Source organism: Balaenoptera ricei, chromosome 3 (genome assembly GCF_028023285.1).
Source record: "Balaenoptera ricei isolate mBalRic1 chromosome 3, mBalRic1.hap2, whole genome shotgun sequence".
Lineage (NCBI taxonomy): Eukaryota > Metazoa > Chordata > Mammalia > Artiodactyla > Balaenopteridae > Balaenoptera > Balaenoptera ricei.
Genome location: NC_082641.1, coordinates 182,038,662 through 182,057,518, shown reverse-complemented (window position 1 = coordinate 182,057,518; position 18,857 = coordinate 182,038,662). Strand labels below are relative to the sequence as shown.

Below are 18,857 nucleotides of genomic sequence, written 5' to 3'. Positions count from 1 at the left end.
CAGGGAGCTGTGAAGAAGAAATTCCACCACAAGGCAGCCCCGTCAGGCGTGGGAGCCCAGGTGGCCGGGGGGCCCGATTCCCGTCGACTCCTGCCTCGGGCTGCCAGCCCCCGGCGGCTCCCGAGCACTGAGGTGCGGCTGCTGTGCTGAGGAGCCGCCGCTGAACTCTACTCGCACCGAAGGCCTCAGGAAGACAGCGGCCACCGCGGGGAAGAGGCGAGCACCCCTCACCCAGCTCAGAGACCCCAGTCGGGTTTATCCCAGAGGGCTGGGGCCGGCTCAGCAGAGACCCAACTATTCATTTGAGGAATCAGATGGAATTCACACCCAGTCATGGGTGAAAGCTGCTGGGCCTCCACTCCTGATGCAGAACAGCTCACCCCAAACTGCAGGCCCCCACCCAGGCTTAGGTGCGACCCGCTGTGGCAGTCAGGGCACTCTGCCGCTGCAGACGCTTCCTAAGAGTGAGCGGGAAAAGCAGCCAGCAAACTACCAATGTGTTTTGCAAACAGAGATAATGGGCCGGGGGCCACATCCTCTCGGTTACATGTGGCCTGTGGCCACTTCTGCCCTGTAGAGTTGAGCAACTGTAGCAGGGCCACCTGGCCAGCAAAGCCAACATACTGACCGCCTGGCCCTTTACAGCAAAACTTTGCTGACCCCGATCTACGTTTTTTAAAAAAACGGTCAGAAGAATGAGCAAATCTATTAACATTTCAGAGTGCTCAGCAGGACAGGTAACGGCAAGAAAGCATCCCACTGTCAGGTGCCAAAGCATCTCTAAGGAGCCTGGCGGATCATGCCACACAACTTCACAGGTTGCACCACCTTCAGACAAGGGCTGGCCCAGGCTCACAACATGTCCTGGTGGCTGGAGTGAGGGGCTGGGGGTGCTGCGTGAAAGCCAGCCCCTGCCTCCAGACCCGGGGGGCCCCACTTCCTGAAGCCCCGAGGCAGGCAGGCGTCAGGACCAATCTCAGGGACTCAGAACAGGCTGTGCGTGGTGGCGCAGGCAGGCGGAACCGGTGCCCCAGCAACAAGCAGGGGACCCCAAAGGGGAGCTGGTGCCGCTGGATGGAGGGTGTAAGGGGCGTCCGCACCTCGCACCTGAGACCCCGCACCCGGGGACAGGTCTGTGCCCAGCCGGGAGACCAAGCACCCTAACCAGGAGCAGAAAGAATTTTCAGGGAATCAGTGAGTTGATTCTAGAATTCATTTGCAAGAATCAATACTCAAGAACAGCCAAGACAATTTTTTTAAACTGTAAATTATACATATTTACCATTTTTGACCCTTTAAACTGCACAGTTCACAGGCACTAAGCACCTTCACATTGTCGTGCAACCATCTCCACCATGGTCTCCAGAACTTTCTCATCTTCCCAAAGGGAGACTCTGTCCCCGTGAAACCCTGACTCCCCATCCCCTCCCCCACCATCTGCTTCCTGTCTCTGTGGACTTGATTCTTCTAGGGACCCCTGTGAGTGGAATCGGACAGGATTCATCCGTCCGTGTCTGGCTCCTTTTGGCCAAGATGGTTTTGGAAAACGATGTATGTCTATCTGGGGGAAAGGGGAGACCTGTTCTCCTGTCAGATGTACTATAAAACTATAAAACTAAGATTTTAAAACCTAAATTCATCAATGGAAAAGAAGAGGATCTCAACACAGACCCACGTGGATCTGTGCGTTCACTACGAGAGTGGCAACTCAAGGCAGTGAGGAGAGCACCTCTGGTTCTTCACTAAACAGTGTCAAGACCGCTGTCTGGGGGACAGTGACAGCCCCAAGTCATACGATGCCCAGAAGTAAATCCCAGGATTCGAGTCCTATGTATAAAGGCTACAAGGGGCTAGCTAAGAAATACAAAAGGTGGGAAAACATTTTTGTAAAGCGTATATATCTAATAAGGGACCCGAGCCTAGAACATATAAAGAATCCCTAAAACTCAGCAGAGACAAATAACCCAGTTAAACAAGGGGCAAAGGACCTGTGCACAGACATGTCTCCGAGATGACGGGCAGGGGGCCAGCGAGCCGGGGAAAGGGGCTCACCACCCTCAGCACCAGGCATGTGAATCTGAACCACAGTGACTCACCCCCGAGCCGCGAGAACCAGCGTTGGTGAGGAGGGGGAGACGCAAATAGGAACCCGGGCAGCCGCAGCGGAGACAGCCTGTCTCTCCAAAAGAAACAAGAGCTTCTGCAGGACCCAGCAATTCTACTCCGAGGCACACCCACAGCCAGAGAAATAAACACAACCACACCACCTCGTACCTGGACGCCCACAGCAACATGCCGCACAGTCGCCAACAAATGGAAACAGTCTGTGTCCATCAACTGAAGAATGAACGTGTCCCTCCACACACGGGAGCATCACTCGGCCGTGAAAAGGGGTGAAGCCCTGACACTCCTACAACGTGGACGAACCGTGAGAACACGATGCTCCGTTAAGAGAAGCCAGACACAGAAGGACACACAGTGTGTGATTCCACTGATGGGAAACGTCCAGAACAAGCAAATTCCACAGAGACAGATTCGTGGTTGTCAGGGGCTAGGGAGGGGGTGGGGGTGACTGCTGACAGGGACAGGCTTTCTTTTTAGGAGGGTGGAATATTCCAAAATTGACTGTGGTGATGGGTGCCCGATTGTGCATGTACTAAGAATCATGGAACCATACACTTTAAATGGGTGAACTGTATGGTATGTAAATCCTACCTCAACGAAGCTATTAAACAAAAACACAGACAACTGCGCTTAGCCTGGGTAGGAGGCCTCTGAAATTAGTAGAGGGAAAAGGGGGTAGTTTGATCCCAAACTTCTATGCAAGAAAAGCACCAAGAAGCAAAGCTGAAGGCGGCACTGGAGCCCCTCCCTCACAGCTCCACCAGGGGGAAGTGGGCCGAGACCCCGTTGAGGGGCCAGAAGCCCGAGCAAGGCTGCTCACAGCAAACCGGGTAAACATTCCACCTTGGTCTTTCAGACAAGTGAACTTATTTACTCAAGATATTTTTAATTCTTTAAGATACCCAGCATTCCGTAGCAATCGGGTCTCACTCCCCGCTGCCCTCGGAGCTCGCAGACGGGCAGCATCAGGGCCACTGTGGGGGGGACACGGCGACGGAAGGCCGGGAGGAGCTGGGGGCCACCCTGCGGTATCCTGTCCCCTCCCGAGGCACCGTCAGGTGGGATCCAGGGTGGGGCTCAGCGTCCAGGAGCCCAGGAGAGGCCACGGGGACCCTCATGCCAGGAAAGGCAGGCCCAAGGCGGGCCACCCTGGGGCCCAGGGGAGCAGAGGCAAGGTTCCCAGGAGGAGCGGACTCCCGCGGGCAGCCGGCCACCACGCTCCCGGACTGGTGGGTGGTCACAGCCCATCTTTCCGTCCCCCAGGGGACTTGCTGAGAGAGAGGGGGCGGCCAGCAGTGTGACCCGTCTGTCGCATGAGCTGGGCACGCAGGCTGGATGTGAGCTCCCTCCAGAGCACGTAACAGGCGGGGCTCACTCACAGGGCTGGGACGGCTGCCCACACCCGGCCCTCGGCGCCCTCTTGCCTCATCTGTCTGTCGGGCTGCTACTGTACCAGCCGGTAGGTGATGTACCTGCCTGCGGTCTCGCTGGGCCGGATGATCTTCACCACCTGCAGAGGCAGGAAAGCAGGTGGGCTGGCTCCCGGGACCCGGGGTCCCTCCTGCCCTGCTCAGAAGCCTGGGCTCTGAAGGGGGCTGGAGGTGGGCCCAGCTCCTCCCTGGGAGGCGCTTCTCACCTGCCCTCGCTTTATCCCAAAGTAACGTGCCACGGGGTCTCCCGCCTGGATCCTGGGCAGCTGGTTCTCTCGGAGTTTACTGAGAAGCAGGTCAGGGAAAAGGCCTCGCTGGACTGACTGGGGGCGTTGCGGGGAGAGGTGTAGGGGAGAGGAGCCGGGCCCGGCCGGGGGCCAGAAAGGATACTACCGGGCCAGCAACTCCGTCACCTCCTCCTTGGTCATGACAACGTGCTCTGGGACCAGCTGCGAGAAGAGAACCTGGTCTCCACAGGGCTGCGACAGACCCCACAGGGCTGCGACAGACCCCACAGGCCCTCCAGAGAAGGGGTGCGGCGTGGGCCCCAGGCGTCTGCGCAAGTCCTGACTCCCCACTGGGATGGGGGCCCTGGAGCCTACACCCCTAGCTGTGCAGATGGGACGCAGGGCACAATCCCGGGGCCCCGAGGCTCCTGGGGACATGCAGATTCCACCCACCCCAAGCTCCTGACTCTGCAGGCTGGGTGGGCCTGGGAACCTGCCCTCCTAGCAAGGCCCCAGCTGCTCCTGGCCCAGGGGCCACACACTGAGACCCCGCCCCACCTTCTCTCCACCATGAAGGGGCTCCTGGGTCTCCAGTCTCGTCCCCCAACCCTACCTCATGCTCCGTGATGTTGATGAGCAGCTCCTGCTGCAGAAACTGCTCCAGGATGTACTTGGGGGCCATGTCGACCAGGGACTGGAAGAGACGCCGACCCTCAGGCACAGCCGAGGCGGCCAGCCACCCCCTGTGCTGGCCCCAGGCCCGCCCACCCCGCCCTTCCTCGCAGGCAGCTGGCACCCGGGAAGCTGTGCGGGTCCCGCGTCACACATCAGGAAAACCCACCCCAGTGGGTAGGGTTTCCACTTGGGGAGAAGCCCACCCCGCCCCTCCCAGGCATTCAGCACATTACCGAGGCCTCAGTCTCATCGCAAGAAGCGTGAGGGCCCGTCTGTCAAAATGCTCCCAGGGTTGCCGGGAGCTGGTGCGGCAGCCCCTCCCTGGACCCCACAGCCTGTGTCCCCTTGTCCGCACGGGGACAAAGGTGCTCGCCAGCTGCCTATCCCAACCACCAGCCTCCACTCAGGCCAGTCCAACCCACAGCCGGGGACCAGAGGCGGCGGGCACCCACCTGCTTGGCGGAGGGCGTCATGCCCTGCTGTACCACGATGAGGGCCCGCGTGATGTTCTCCTCCTGCATCCGCTGGCAGTACACCTTGATGGTCTTGATGCCCACCTTGGGCTCCTCTGCAGACCGAGCACAGGCTGGTGGACGCTGGGCACCCCGCCCCCCCGGTTCTAGCCCACCCCTGCCAAGGTGCTGCGGTGCCGCTCCCCCGCTGAGGCCTCGGCCTCCCGTTTGCAGAGTGAGAACCGGGCTGCCGGTCCCAGAACAGGGCGCTGGCTGCCTGCATGTCACGTGGGAGCTGAAAGGTGCCCTGGGCCCTGGACCTAAGGGACCTCTTTCTGAAAGTGGGGTCTGGGAGTCTGGGTCTGCTCAGTGCCTCAGCAGTTCTGAGGTTCGGGAAGTCCCAGACTAAGCAGTTTGTTTAGTCCGGGGGCCCACGAGACCAGGGCTGGGGTGTTCGGAGGTGAGTGGAGGTGAGACGACCCAGGGAGCACGGTCCCAGCACGGAGACAGCCCACCCAGCTCCTCGCTGCCAGCACCGGGGGTCCTCACGGTCTCGGCAGCGCACAGGGCCTGGGGCCTGTCACGAGAGAACGGCTGGACCCTAGGAGCCCAGCAGGTCGGCGGCTGGGGCAGCCCCGGAGTCCGTGTGCAGCACGTCCGCTGCCTCTCGCCGTTCTCCTCACACCCCACTCCACCGACCGGCAGTGCCCTGTCCCCGAAGTCCCTCTGTTGGAGTCCTGACCCCCAGGAACCTCAGAATGGGACTGTGTTTGGAAATGGGGTCTTTAAAAAAGTAATTACGGTAACACAAGGTCGTGAGGCTGGGGTCCTTAAGAGATCAGGACACAGATACACAGGAAGGGACGAGCATGTGAGGACACAGGGAGAAGACGGAGGTCTACACACCAGCGAGAGGCCCCCAACACTGGGAGAGAAGCACTGTCTGTTTATGCCCCTGGTCTGTGGGGTTTTGTTACAGCAGCCATGCAAACTAACACAGGCAGGGACCTCAACCCTGTGCCACGGCCCATCTGAGAGAGCAGGACACCCCCACTGTCAGTAAAGACCAGGAAGTGAGGTGGCCCCACCCCCGAGATGGCACCACGGGAGGCACGTGCTTAGGCACCAAAGTCTACAATAAATACGCTTCACACACAGGGGGCACTCTTCTTAAAAGTGCCACCTAGATTCATCCCAGGGTCACAAGGATGGTTCAACATATGCAAATCAATGTGATACACCACATCAACGAAAGGAAAGACAAAAACCACACGACTGTCTCAACAGATGCAGAAAAAGCATTTGATAAAATTCAGCATCCGTTCATGATAAAAATTCTTATGAAAGTGGGTATAGAGAGAATATATCTCAACATAAAAAAGCAATTCATGGATCCGCAGCTAAGACCCGGCACAAATTACCCATGACATTTTTCACAGAACTAGAACAAATACTCTTAAAATTTACATGGAACCATAGAAGACCCAGAATTGCCAAAGCAATCCTCAGAAAAAGAAAAAAGCAGGGGGCATAACTCACCCAGACTTACAATACTACTACGAAGCTACAGTTTTCAAAACAGCATGGTATTGACACATAAACAGACACGGATCAATGGAACAGAATAGAGAACCCAGAAATAAACCCACACAGCTATGGTCAATTAATCTTCGACAAAGGAGGCAAGAATATACAATGGGGAAAAGACAGTCTCTTCAAGAAGTGCTGTTGGGAAAGCTGGACAGCCACATGTAAATCCATGAAGTTAGACACTCCCTCACATCATATACAAAAATAAACTCAAAATGGCTCAAAGATTTAAACGCAAGACATGAGGGGACTTCCCTGGTGGTCCAGTGGTTAAGAATCTACCTTTCAATGCAGAGGACGTGGGTTCGATCCCCGGTCAGGGGACCAAGATCCCACACGCCGCAGGGCAACTAAGCCCGCGCACCACAATAGAGGGCTCACGCACCTTAGCTAGAGAGCCTGTGTGCCGCAAACCACAGAGCCCACGCGCTCTGTAGCCTGCATGCCACAACTACAGAGCCCACGCACCCTGGAGCCTGCATGTCACAACTAGAGAAGAGAAAACCTGCATGCCACAACTAGAGAGAAGCCCGTGCGCCAGGCTGAAGAGCCCGTGCGCTGCAATGGAAGATCCCGCATGCCTCAATTAAGATCCCACATGCTGCAACTACGACCCGACGCAGTCATAAATAAATAAATAAACAAACAAACAAATCTTAAAAACAAACAAACAAAAACAACTAAAAACAGAGTTGCCATATGACCCAGCAAGCCCAATCCTGGGCATATATCCAGACAAAACTATAATTCAAAAAGATACAGCCCACTCTTGGAGGGCACACACAAAGCAATGTGTGCATCAGGACCCAGGGGAAGGAGCAGTGAGCCTGGGGGAGACTGAACCAGACCTACCTGCTGGTGTTGGGGGGTCTCCTGCAGAGGCGAGTGGTGGCTCTGTTTCACCGTGGGGATAAGGACACTGGCAGCAGAGGTTCTGGGAAGTTCTCCTTGGCATGAGCCCTCCCAGAGTCTGCCATTAACCCCACCAAAGAGCACGGGTAGGCTCCAGTGTTGGGTTGCCTCAGGCAAAACAGCCAACAGGGAGGGAACCCAGCCCCACCCATCAACAGTCAAGTGGATTAAGGTTTTACTGAGCTCTGACCGCCACAGCAACAGGGAGGGAACCCAGCCCCACCCATCAACAGTCAAGTGGATTAAGGTTTTACTGAGCTCTGACCGCCACAGCAACAGTCAGCTCTACCCACCACCAGAGCCTCCCATCAAGCCTCTTAGATAGCCTCAACCACCAGAGGGCAGACAACAGAAGCAAGAAAAACTATAATCCTGCAGCCTGTGGACCAAAAACCACAGTTACAGAAAGATAGAGAAGATGAAAAGGCAGAGGGCTATGTACCAGATGAAGGAACAAGAAAAAACCCCAGAAAAACAACTAAATGAAGTGGAGATAGGCAACCTTCCAGAAAAAGAATTCAGAATAATGATAGTGAAGATGATCCAGGACCTTGGAATAAGAATGGAGGCAAAGATTGAGAAGATGCAAGAAATGATTAACAAAGACCTAGAAGAATTAAAGAACAAACAAACAGAGATGACCAATACAATAACTGAAATGAAAACTACACTAGAAGGAATCAATAGCAGAATAACTGAGGCAGAAGAACGGATAAGTGACCTGGAAGACAGAATGATGGAATTCACTGCTGCGGAACAGACTAAAGAAAAAAGAATGAAAAGAAATGAAGACAGCCTAAGAGACCTCTGGGATAACATTAAACGCAACAACATTCGCATTATAGGGGTCCCAGAAGGAGAAGAGAGAGAGAAAGGACCAGAGAAAATATTTGAAGAGATTATAGTCGAAAACTTCCCTAACATGGGAAAGGAAATAGCCACCCAAGTCCAGGAAGCGCAGAGAGTCCCATACAGGATAAACCCAAGGAGAAACACGCCGAGACACATAGTAATCAAAGTGGCAAAAATTAAAGACAAAGAAAAATTATTGAAAGCAGCAAGGGAAAAACGACAAATAACATACAAGGGAACTCCCATAAGGTTAACAGCTGATTTCTCAGCAGAAACTCTGCAAGCCAGAAGGGAGTGGCATGATATACTTAAAGTGATGAAAGGGAAGAACCTACAACCAAGATTACTCTACCCGGCAAGGATCTCATTTAGATTTGATGGAGAAATCAAAAGCTTTACAGACAAGCAAAAGCTAAGAGAATTCAGCACCACCAAACCAGCTCTACAACAAATGCTAAAGGAACTTCTCTAAGTGGGAAACACAAGAGAAGAAAAGGACCTACAAAAACAAACACAAAACAATTAAGAAAATGGTCATAGGAACATACATATCGATAATTACCTTAAACGTGAATGGATTAAATGCCCCAACCAAAAGACATAGACTGGCTGAATGGATACAAAAACAAGACCCATATATATGCTGTCTACAAGAGACCCACTTTAGACCTAGGGACACATACAGACTGAAAGTGATGGGATGGAAAAAGATATTCCATGCAAATGGAAATCAAAAGAAAGCTGGAGTAGCTATACTCATATCAGATAAAATAGACTTTAAATTAAAGAATGTTACAAGAGACAAGGAAGGACACTACATAATGATCCAGGGATCAATCCAAGAAGAAGATATAACAATTATAAATATATATGCACCCAACATAGGAGCACCTCAATACATAAGGCAACTGCTAACAGCTATAAAAGAGGAAATCGACAGTAACACAATAATAGTGGGGGACTTTAACACCTCACTTACACCAATGGACAGATCATCCAAAATGAAAATAAATAAGGAAACAGAAGCTTTAAATGACACAATAGACCAGATAGATTTAATTGATATATATCGGACATTCCATCCAAAAACAGCAGATTACACGTTCTTCTCAAGTGCGCACGGAACATTCTCCAAGATAGATCACATCTTGGGTCACAAATCAAGCCTCAGTAAATTTAAGAAAATTGAAATCATATCAAGCATCTTTTCTGACCACAACGCTATGAGATTAGAAATGAATTACAGGGAAAAAAACGTAAAAAGGACAAACACATGGAGGCTAAACAATACGTTACTAAATAACCAAGAGATCACTGAAGAAATCAAAGAGGAAATCAAAAAATACCTAGAGACAAATGACAATGAAAACACGACGACCCAAAACCTATGGGATGCAGCAAAAGCAGTTCTAAGAGGGAAGTTTATAGCTATACAAGCCTACCTAAAGAAACAAGAAAAAGCTCAAGTAAACAATCTAACCTTACACTTAAAGAAACTAGAGAAAGAAGAACAAACAAAACCCAAAGTTAGCAGAAGGAAAGAAATCATAAAGATCAGAGCAGAAATAAATGAAATAGAAACAAAGAAAACAATAGCAAAGATCAATAAAACTAAAAGTTGGTTCTTTGAGAAGATAAACAAAATTGATAAACCATTAGCCAGACTCATCAAGAAAAAGAGGGAGAGGACTCAAATCAATAAAATCAGAAATGAAAAAGGAGAAGTTACAACAGACACTGCAGAAATACAAAGCATCCTAAGAGACTACTACAAGCAACTTTATGCCAATAAAATGGACAACCTGGAAGAAATGGACAAATTCTTAGAAAGGTATAACCTTCCAAGACTGAACCAGGAAGAAATAGAAAATATGAACAGACCAATCACAAGTAATGAAATTGAAACTGTGATTAAAAATCTTCCAACAAACAAAAGTCCAGGACCAGATGGCTTCACAGGTGAATTCTATCAAACATTTAGAGAAGAGCTAACACCCATCCTTCTCAAACTCTTCCAAAAAATTGCAGAGGAAGGAACACTCCCAAACTCATTCTATGAGGCCACCATCACCCTGATACCAAAACCAGACAAAGACACTACAAAAAAAGAAAATTACAGACCAATATCACTGATGAATATAGATGCAAAAATCCTCAACAAAATACTAGCAAACAGAATCCAACAACACATTAAAAGGATCATACACCACGATCAAGTGGGATTTATCCCAGGGATGCAAGGATTCTTCAATATACGCAAATCAATCAATGTGATACACCATATTAACAAATTGAAGAATAAAAACCATATGATCATCTCAGTAGATGCAGAAAAAGCTTTTGACAAAATTCAACACCCATTTCTGATAAAAACTCTCCAGAAAGTGGGCATAGAGGGAACCTACCTCAACATAATAAAGGCCATATATGACAAACCCACAGCAAACATCATTCTCAATGGTGAAAAACTGAAAGCATTTCCTCTAAGATCAGGAACGAGACAAGGATGTCCACTCTCACCACTATTATTCAACATAGTTTTGGAAGTCCTAGCCACGGCAATCAGAGAAGAAAAAGAAATAAAAGGAATACAAATTGGAAAAGAAGAAGTAAAACTGTCACTGTTTGCGGATGACATGATACTATACATAGAGAATCCTAAAACTGCCACCAGAAAACTGCTAGAGCTAATTAATGAATATGGTAAAGTTGCAGGATACAAAATTAATGCACAGAAATCTCTTGCATTCTTATACACTAATGATGAAAAATCTGAAAGAGAAATTATGGAAACACTCCCATTTACCATTGCAACAAAAAGAATAAAATACCTAGGAATAAACCTACCTAGGGAGACAAAAGACCTGTATGCAGAAAACTATAAGACACTGATGAAAGAAATTAAAGATGATACCAACAGATGGAGAGATATACCATGTTCTTGGATTGGAAGAATCAACATTGTGAAAATGAGTATACTACCCAAAGCAATCTACAGATTCAATGCAATCCCTATCAAATTACCAATGGCATTTTTTACGGAGCTAGAACAAATCATCTTAAAATTTGTATGGAGACACAAAAGACCCCGAATAGGCAAAGCAGTCTTGAGGCAAAAAAATGGAGCTGGAGGAATCAGACTCCCTGACTTCAGACTATACTACAAAGCTACAGTAATCAAGACAATATGGTACTGGCACAAAAACAGAAACATAGATCAATGGAACAAGATAGAAAGCCCAGAGATTAACCCACGCACCTATGGTCAACTAATCTATGACAAAGGAGGCAAAGATATACAATGGAGAAAAGACAGTCTCTTCAATAAGTGGTGCTGGGAAAACTGGACAGCTACATGTAAAAGAATGAAATTAGAATACTCCCTAACACCATACACAAAAATAAACTCAAAATGGATTAGAGACCTAAATATAAGACTGGACACTATAAAACTCTTAGAGGAAAACATAGGAAGAACACTCTTTGACATAAATCACAGCAAGATCTTTTTTGATCCACCTCCTAGAGTAATGGAAATAAAAACAAAAATAAACAAATGGGACCTAATGAAACTTCAAAGCTTTTGCACAGCAAAGGAAACCATAAACAAGATGAAAAGACAACCCTCAGAATGGGAGAAAATATTTGCAAATGAATCAACGGACAAAGGATTAATCTCCAAAATATATAAACAGCTCATTCAGCTCAATATCAAAGAAACAAACACCCCAATCCAAAAATGGGCAGAAGACCTAAATAGACATTTCTCCAAAGAAGACATACAGATGGCCACGAAGCACATGAAAAGATGCTCAACATCACTAATTATTAGAGAAATGCAAATCAAAACTGCAATGCGGTATCACCTCACTCCTGTTAGAATGGGCATCATCAGAAAATCTACAAACAACAAATGCTGGAGAGGGTGTGGTGAAAAGGGAACCCTCTTGCACTGTTGGTGGGAATGTAAATTGATACAGCCACTATGGAGAACAATATGGAGGTTCCTTAAAAAACTAAAAATAGAATTACCATATGACCCAGCAATCCCACTACTGGGCATATACCCAGAGAAAACCGTAATTCAAAAAGACACATGCACCCGAATGTTCATTGCAGCACTATTTACAATAGCCAGGTCATGGAAGCAACCTAAATGCCCATCAACAGACGAATGGATAAAGAAGATGTGGTACATATATACAATGGAATATTACTCAGCCATAAAAAGGAACGAAATTGAGTCATTTGTTGAGACGTGGATGGATCTAGAGACTGTCATACAGAGTGAAGTAAGTCAGAAAGAGAAAAACAAATATCGTATATTAATGCATGTATGCGGAACCTAGAAAAATGGTACAGATGAGCCAGTTTGCAGGGCAGAAGTTGAGACACAGATGTAGAGAATGGACATATGGACACCAAGGGGGGAAAACTGCGGTGGGGTGGGGATGGTGGTGTGCTGAATTGGGCGATTGGGATTGACATGTATACACTGATGTGTATAAAACTGATGCCTAATAAGAACCTGCAGTATAAAAAAACAAACAAAACAACTAATACTAAACTTTCATTGGGTTATTTGTATGGAAACATGTTAATATAAATGTTTCAGACATTACATGAAAAAAAAAAAAAAAAAAAAAAAAAAAAAAAAAAAGATACATGCACCTCAGTGTCATAGCAGCACCATTCACCATTGCCGAGACATGCAAACAACCTAAATGTCCAGATGAATGGATAAAGAAGATGTGGTACATATATACAATGGAATACTACTCACCCATAAAAAAGAATGAAATAATGCCATTTGCAGCAACATGGATGGACCTAGAGATTACCAAACTACGCCAAGTAAGTCAGAAAAAGACAAATATATCACTTATATGTGGAATCTAAAAAAATGATACAAATGAGCTTATTTACAAAACAGAAAGACTCCCAGACATAGAGAACAGATGTGTGGATGCCAAGGGGATGGGGGGTGGGGGAGGGATGGATTGGGAGTTTGGGGTTAACAGATACCAACTACTATATGTAAGATGGATAAACAAGGTCCTACTATATAGCACAGGGAACTATATTCAGTATCCTGGAATTAAACCATAGTATAAAACAATGTGAAGGGCTTCCCTGGTGGCGCAGTGGTTGAGAGTCTGCCTGCCAATGCAGGGGACACGGGTTCGAGCCCTGGTCTGGGAAGATCCCACATGCCGCAGAGCAACTGGGCCCGTGAGCCACAACTACTGAGCCTGCGCGTCTGGAGCCTGTGCTCTGCAACAAGAGAGGCCGCGATAGTGAGAGGCCCGCGCACCGCGATGAAGAGTGGCCCCCACTTGCCGCAACTGGAGAAAGCCCTCACACAGAAACGAAGACCCAGCACAGCCATAAATAAATAAATAAATAAATAAATAAATAAATAAATAAAATGTGAAAAAGAACATATATATATGTATGTATATATATTTATAACTAAGTCACTTTACCGTACAGCAGAAATTAACACAACGTTGTAAATCAACTGTACTTCAATAAAATACATTTTTAAAAAAAGTGCCACCTGGGTCTGTTGAACAAGCATTTTCTGCCCACCCCTTTGATTCAAGGCACTGGGGTGGGCCCTCAAGGTGCTCATGACCCAACATGGCCCCTTAACCTTTGGGGCTTTAGAGCCAGGCTGCCTCAGTGTAGGACGTGCAAAGACAGAGGAACACAGGGGTCCTGGGACACCCTTGGTGGTGGGGGGGTTGTCTTCACTCAACCCGGGGCTCAGAGGGGGTTCCCAAAGAGGAGGCACTTGAGCTCAGTCACCAGGGACGATGGATGGACACTGACCAGGCAGGCGAGGGGGGAACGGGCAGGGACGAGAAAGGGCAGGAGTCCTGCAGCAGCGCAGGAAGGGCAAGCGCTGGGAGCAGAAGCTGGGCTGATGGGTGGGGGCAGGGAGGACCCAGGGGCCCAGCTGGGAGGCCTGTGATAACCTTGATCGGAGAAAAGGGTTGAGGAAGAGAGAATGGGGAAGGTGACCGAGAAGAGGAAGCTGGAAAAGGAGTCCCCACAGCAAGGAGGGTGAGGGGGCAGAAGGATGAGAGCAGGCAGACTCTGGGTCACAAGGCAGGTGACTGCTACGAGCTGGCCCTGAGCTGCCCCTCACCTGGGAAGAAGACGAACATCTGGTCGGTGGGGTCATCGTTGTGGGCCACCAGCACAGTGAGATCTGTGCGCCGAGGCCGCCCTTCACTGGGCTTGTCCCCAAACTGGGCCTTGAACTCCTCCAGCGTCTGGTCCAGCTCATCCTGGGTCACCAGGTAGCCACGATCGTGGCACAGCTGCGAAGAGAAAGGACCAGGTGACCCCAGGGCAGAGGGGGGACGGCAGCAAGAACTCGGGGTAGGCGAGGCCACTGCGGAGGAGACCGGGACAGAGCTGGGACGTGAGGAGGGCTGCTGAATGCAGAGTCAGGCCCCAGGGTCTGGGGCAGACAGGGACAGCTGGCTGGGAGGGTGCTGCTGGGCTGGTTGGGCAGACGCTGGTTGGAAAACCAGGCAAAGGCCTGAGGGTCAGCAGTTCTAGGTCCTGCCTCAGAAACTGGGGCTCTTTGAGTGCGTGGACTAGATGAGGACCCAGAGAGAGAAAGGAAGGTTGGAATCGCTACCCAGCCCAGCCCTGCCCACACCCCCTTTCCTCGGCCTAGGCTCCCTCCAGAGCCCTGGGTCTCCTTTCCCAGGGGCCCCCGATACTGTCAACCAGAAGCACAGTTGCTCCGGCCCTGTCTTTGGGCAGCTCTGCAAAGCGGCAAAGAGGCTGGGGGCCACCACCCGGCCTTAGCCCAGCAGGATTCCTGGGAGGGTGGGTGCTCTTGATCAAGGCCGCAAGCCTCCGTGGCATCACACTGGTCCCCTCCCACGGGGTGGCTTAAAGAACGAGGCACACAGAGAACACTGGTATGACTCGGACCCGGCCTGAGTAATTCAAAGTTGGTGGCTGAGACATCTAAGTAGCCACCAGGCAGCGGTCGTCCAGCCCACCAGGGTTCCTTCCACCCCCAGGACCCCGAGATTCTGCGTTATGCACTTGAGGTGGTGCCGATAAGACAGTCTGGGACCTGGGACCTTTTGCTGAAGCCTTTGCACCTGGGCAAATGTCTCCTCCAGCAACAGAAAACCCAGAAACTATATGTAAGGGACTAGAAATAACTAGGCACATGCGCAGTTGGGGCAAACAAGGACCAAGATACAAAAAGGCCAAGAACCCAACTGCCACTTCTGAGGAGCCAGGAGAAAAAGCAGGGTATTGGGCATGATCCCTGCACACAGCACCACCAAGGGGGTGGGCAGACCCCTCCAAGCCACCCCTCCGGCCTGACCCCTGGACCCGCCCCCACCCTGACCCCATTTAAGGGACCAGCTCGCCCTCCTCGGAGCAAGGGCACCTGTTGCTTGTTTTCGCTATTTCATGCTGCAGCACAAACTCCAATAAAGCCTTGCCTGAATTTCTCGTCTGGCCTGCTATCAATTTCTACTGATTAAGGAATTCAAGAACCCCGATAAGTAACATGAGAACCTTCCATGGACACAAACACGCGCCGGCCTACCGTCTGCCGTCCTCCCTCTCTCCAGCTCGAGCGAGACCCTGACCCCCTCCCGGGGAGCTCTTGGACTCGCTACTCCGTCTCCCGCAAACCCCCGCCCCGGGGGCCCCGCCTGAGCCCTACCCCTCCTCTCCAGCCGCGCGGCCGGGGGTGGGGAGGCTCATTCCTACCTCCGGGCCTCGCACCCGCCGTCCGCGCCCCGGCTGCTGCGTGCCCGGCTCACCTGGGGGAGCGAGGCTCGCTCTCACCGCGTTCGCCAAGCGCGCTGCTCACCTGCATGATGGTCTTGCGGATCTTCCACAGCCGATACGTCTCCTCCTCGTCGTCCATGGCTGCCGCCGCTTACACTCCCTGCGCCTGCGCCCGGCAGCACCCGCGCCCACTGCGCCTGCGCCGAGCCCCGGTCAGGCCCCCTCACGTCGCCCTCCCCTTGCAGGGCTGTCGCCGGCGAATGCCTGAATGCAGCGACCTTCGGGAGCGGCAGTGCCAAGGGCAGCCCGAGCCTTACTAAAGCGATGGTTGGCTGCGCGAGAAGCGTGCGACCAGCACCGCCACCCGCGCCTCGGAAGTTCTCGCGAGGCCTTGACCGCAAGGCCCCTCGGGAGTTGTAGTTTCCGCTCAGTGCCCGCCTGGGAGGGCCGTTTAGAATCCAGAGAACAGAGGCGAGGTGTGGGCGGGGAAACTGAGGCCTTGACGGGGTTAGGGGTCTGCTCAGCTCCCGGGGACCGTCGGGCGGCCTAAGAGGCGCTCCATGAGTGTTTGTGCATCCAATTGTAGGGGGTTTTCTCAGTTGGCTCAGGGCTACATGCAACTTAATGCCCCCGAGCCTCAGTTTCCCCTCTGTACAATGGAAATAGTGTCCCCATTTTAGAGGGTTAGCTGGGGATCTAAGGAGATGGTCGTACTTGGGAGGAGCTTGGAATAGTTCCTGGTGCTTATGAAATGCTCCCACCTCTGTCTTCCCCCTCTCCTGTCCCGTGAGCCCCAGCTCAGCCCCTGCCTGGATACCCCACAGCCCCCAAGACTGTGCATGTTTTTACAGTCCGCATCTGCCCCTGCCCCCGAGTTCGTACAGGAGGTTTGCCCACCCCTGCCGAGCCCAGTGCCCCTGCATTGGTAACTTCTCATTCAGTAATGCATTCATTCAATGATTCAATGTTTAATGAGCAACCACAGGGACAGTGAACAAAACAGGCCAAGCACCCTTACATGTCAGGGAGAGACAGGACAGAAGCAGTGAACATAATAAGTAAATGAGAAAGTATGTTAGACGGTGACAATGCTGTGGAAGAAGAAATAGAGCAGGCTGAGGGAGACGGGAGGTTTGCAGTCCCAAATGGGGTCAGGGAAGGGAATTCCCTGGCGGTCCAGTAGTTAGGACTCCGTGCTTTCAGTGCCGAGGGCCCAGGTTTAATCCCTGGTGGGGAAAACTAAGATCCCACAAGCCGCTCGGCCAGAAAAAAAAAAAGAAAAAAAAATGTGGTCAAGGAAGTTTCCAGCAAAAACCCAAAGGGTGAGAGGGTAGGAGCCGTGAGGATGTCTGGAGGAAAGTGTATCAGGCAGGGGTGCAGTGTGTGCAAAGGCCCTGAGGCTGGACCATGCCTGGTTGTGTTGGCAGCAAGGAGGCCGGTGGTGGGGGAGGGGTGGCAGAAGAGGTCAGAGGGTCAGGTGGGGCATATCCTGGGAGGCCTTGCTGGTTGGGTTGAAAAGTTCAGGTTTGCAGCCATTTTCAGCATCTCCACGGGGCAGAAGCAGGGAGACCAGGGAGGGGGCTGGGGAAGACCGTCCTGGCCAGAGATAGGTATGGCTCCAAGGGAGGGGCAAGCAGCGGGCAGGTCCAGGGTGTCCGGAGGGCAGTGCCCACAGGATCTGCAGGTGGACGGGACGTGGAGATGAGAGGCGCAGAGGCGGGCAGAGGAGGGAGAGCGACTGCGGTGGGAAGGTGTGGGGCGGCTCGGGAGGGGGTCTTGGACGTGGTGAGCTTGGGGCTCCCAGGGGACCCTAAGGGGAGACATCCAGGGGGCAGTGGGATACAAGTCTGGAACTCTGGATGAGCTTGGAGTGGAGACAGACGTGGGTGTTGTGGGTGTACAGTGGAGACAGGAGCTGGGAGCCTGGATGAGATCACTGAGCAGATCGGATGCCAGGCACGAGGCTTGCCTACCTTGTTCAGAGGCCGGGAGGAGGGGAGGGAAGAGCAGAAGGTAGAGGGGTGTGGCCACCTGGGCTCCAGTCCTGACTGTGTGACCCGGGCACGTTACTTAACCTCTCTGTGCCTCGATGTCCCACCCAACTTGTAGAACAGGGACAAGAACAGCGCCCACTGCATAGGTACTTGGCTGATGATTGCAGCGCTGGCAATACTTAAGTGCTTCTTAAATAGAATAGAGGGACTTCCCTGGCGGCGCAGTGGTTAAGAATCCGCCTGCCAACACAGGGACACGGGTTCGAGCAACTAAGCCCGTGCGCCCCATCTACTGAGCCTGAGCTCTAGAGCCCGTGAGCCACAACTACTGAAGCCCGTGCGTCTAGAGCCCATGCTCTGCAGCAAGAGAAGCCACCACAATGAGAAGCCCGCGCACTGCAACAAGAGTAGCCCCCACTCGCCACAACTAGAGAAAGCCCAGGCACAGCAACGAAGACCCAACGCAACCAAAAATAAATAAGTAAATGAACATTAAAAAAAAAAATAGAGGGTGGGTGGAAGCCAGGTGTCCATGAGCCCAGTGAAGCAGCTGTTGGAAGGAGGAGGGACGGAGCAGCCATCAAAGCAGGTCTGAGGATTGAGCAGGGGATTGGCCAAGGGGACACTGTTTGTGACCGCAGAGAGCAGATCCAAGGAGGGGGCCCGGCTGGGGGAGGCGTTTATGGGAGGAAAGGTATCGGAGATGTGGATGTAGCAGGGGGGGACAGGGAGAGGGTCCAGAGTGGGTTTAAGACAGGACAAAGGGTGTCTGTCTAGGTGATGGGCAAATCTGGGTGGGGGAGGGGGCAGAACTGCTGG

General features: G+C 51.3%; 1 protein-coding gene across 1 annotated transcript; it reads right to left on the bottom strand.

Moving 5' to 3' along the window:
- Positions 1 to 2,990: 2,990 nt before the first annotated feature.
- POLR2E (RNA polymerase II, I and III subunit E) lies at positions 2,991 to 16,235 on the bottom strand. The gene is made up of 7 exons (XM_059918987.1): positions 16,127 to 16,235; positions 14,417 to 14,591; positions 4,909 to 5,024; positions 4,395 to 4,475; positions 3,945 to 4,003; positions 3,761 to 3,839; positions 2,991 to 3,634 (listed from the first exon to the last, which is right to left on the bottom strand). The coding sequence occupies exons 1-7, from the start codon at positions 16,181 to 16,183 to the stop codon at positions 3,569 to 3,571; spliced, it is 633 nt and encodes a 210-aa protein (XP_059774970.1). The 5' UTR covers positions 16,184 to 16,235; the 3' UTR covers positions 2,991 to 3,568.
- Positions 16,236 to 18,857: the final 2,622 nt, after the last annotated feature.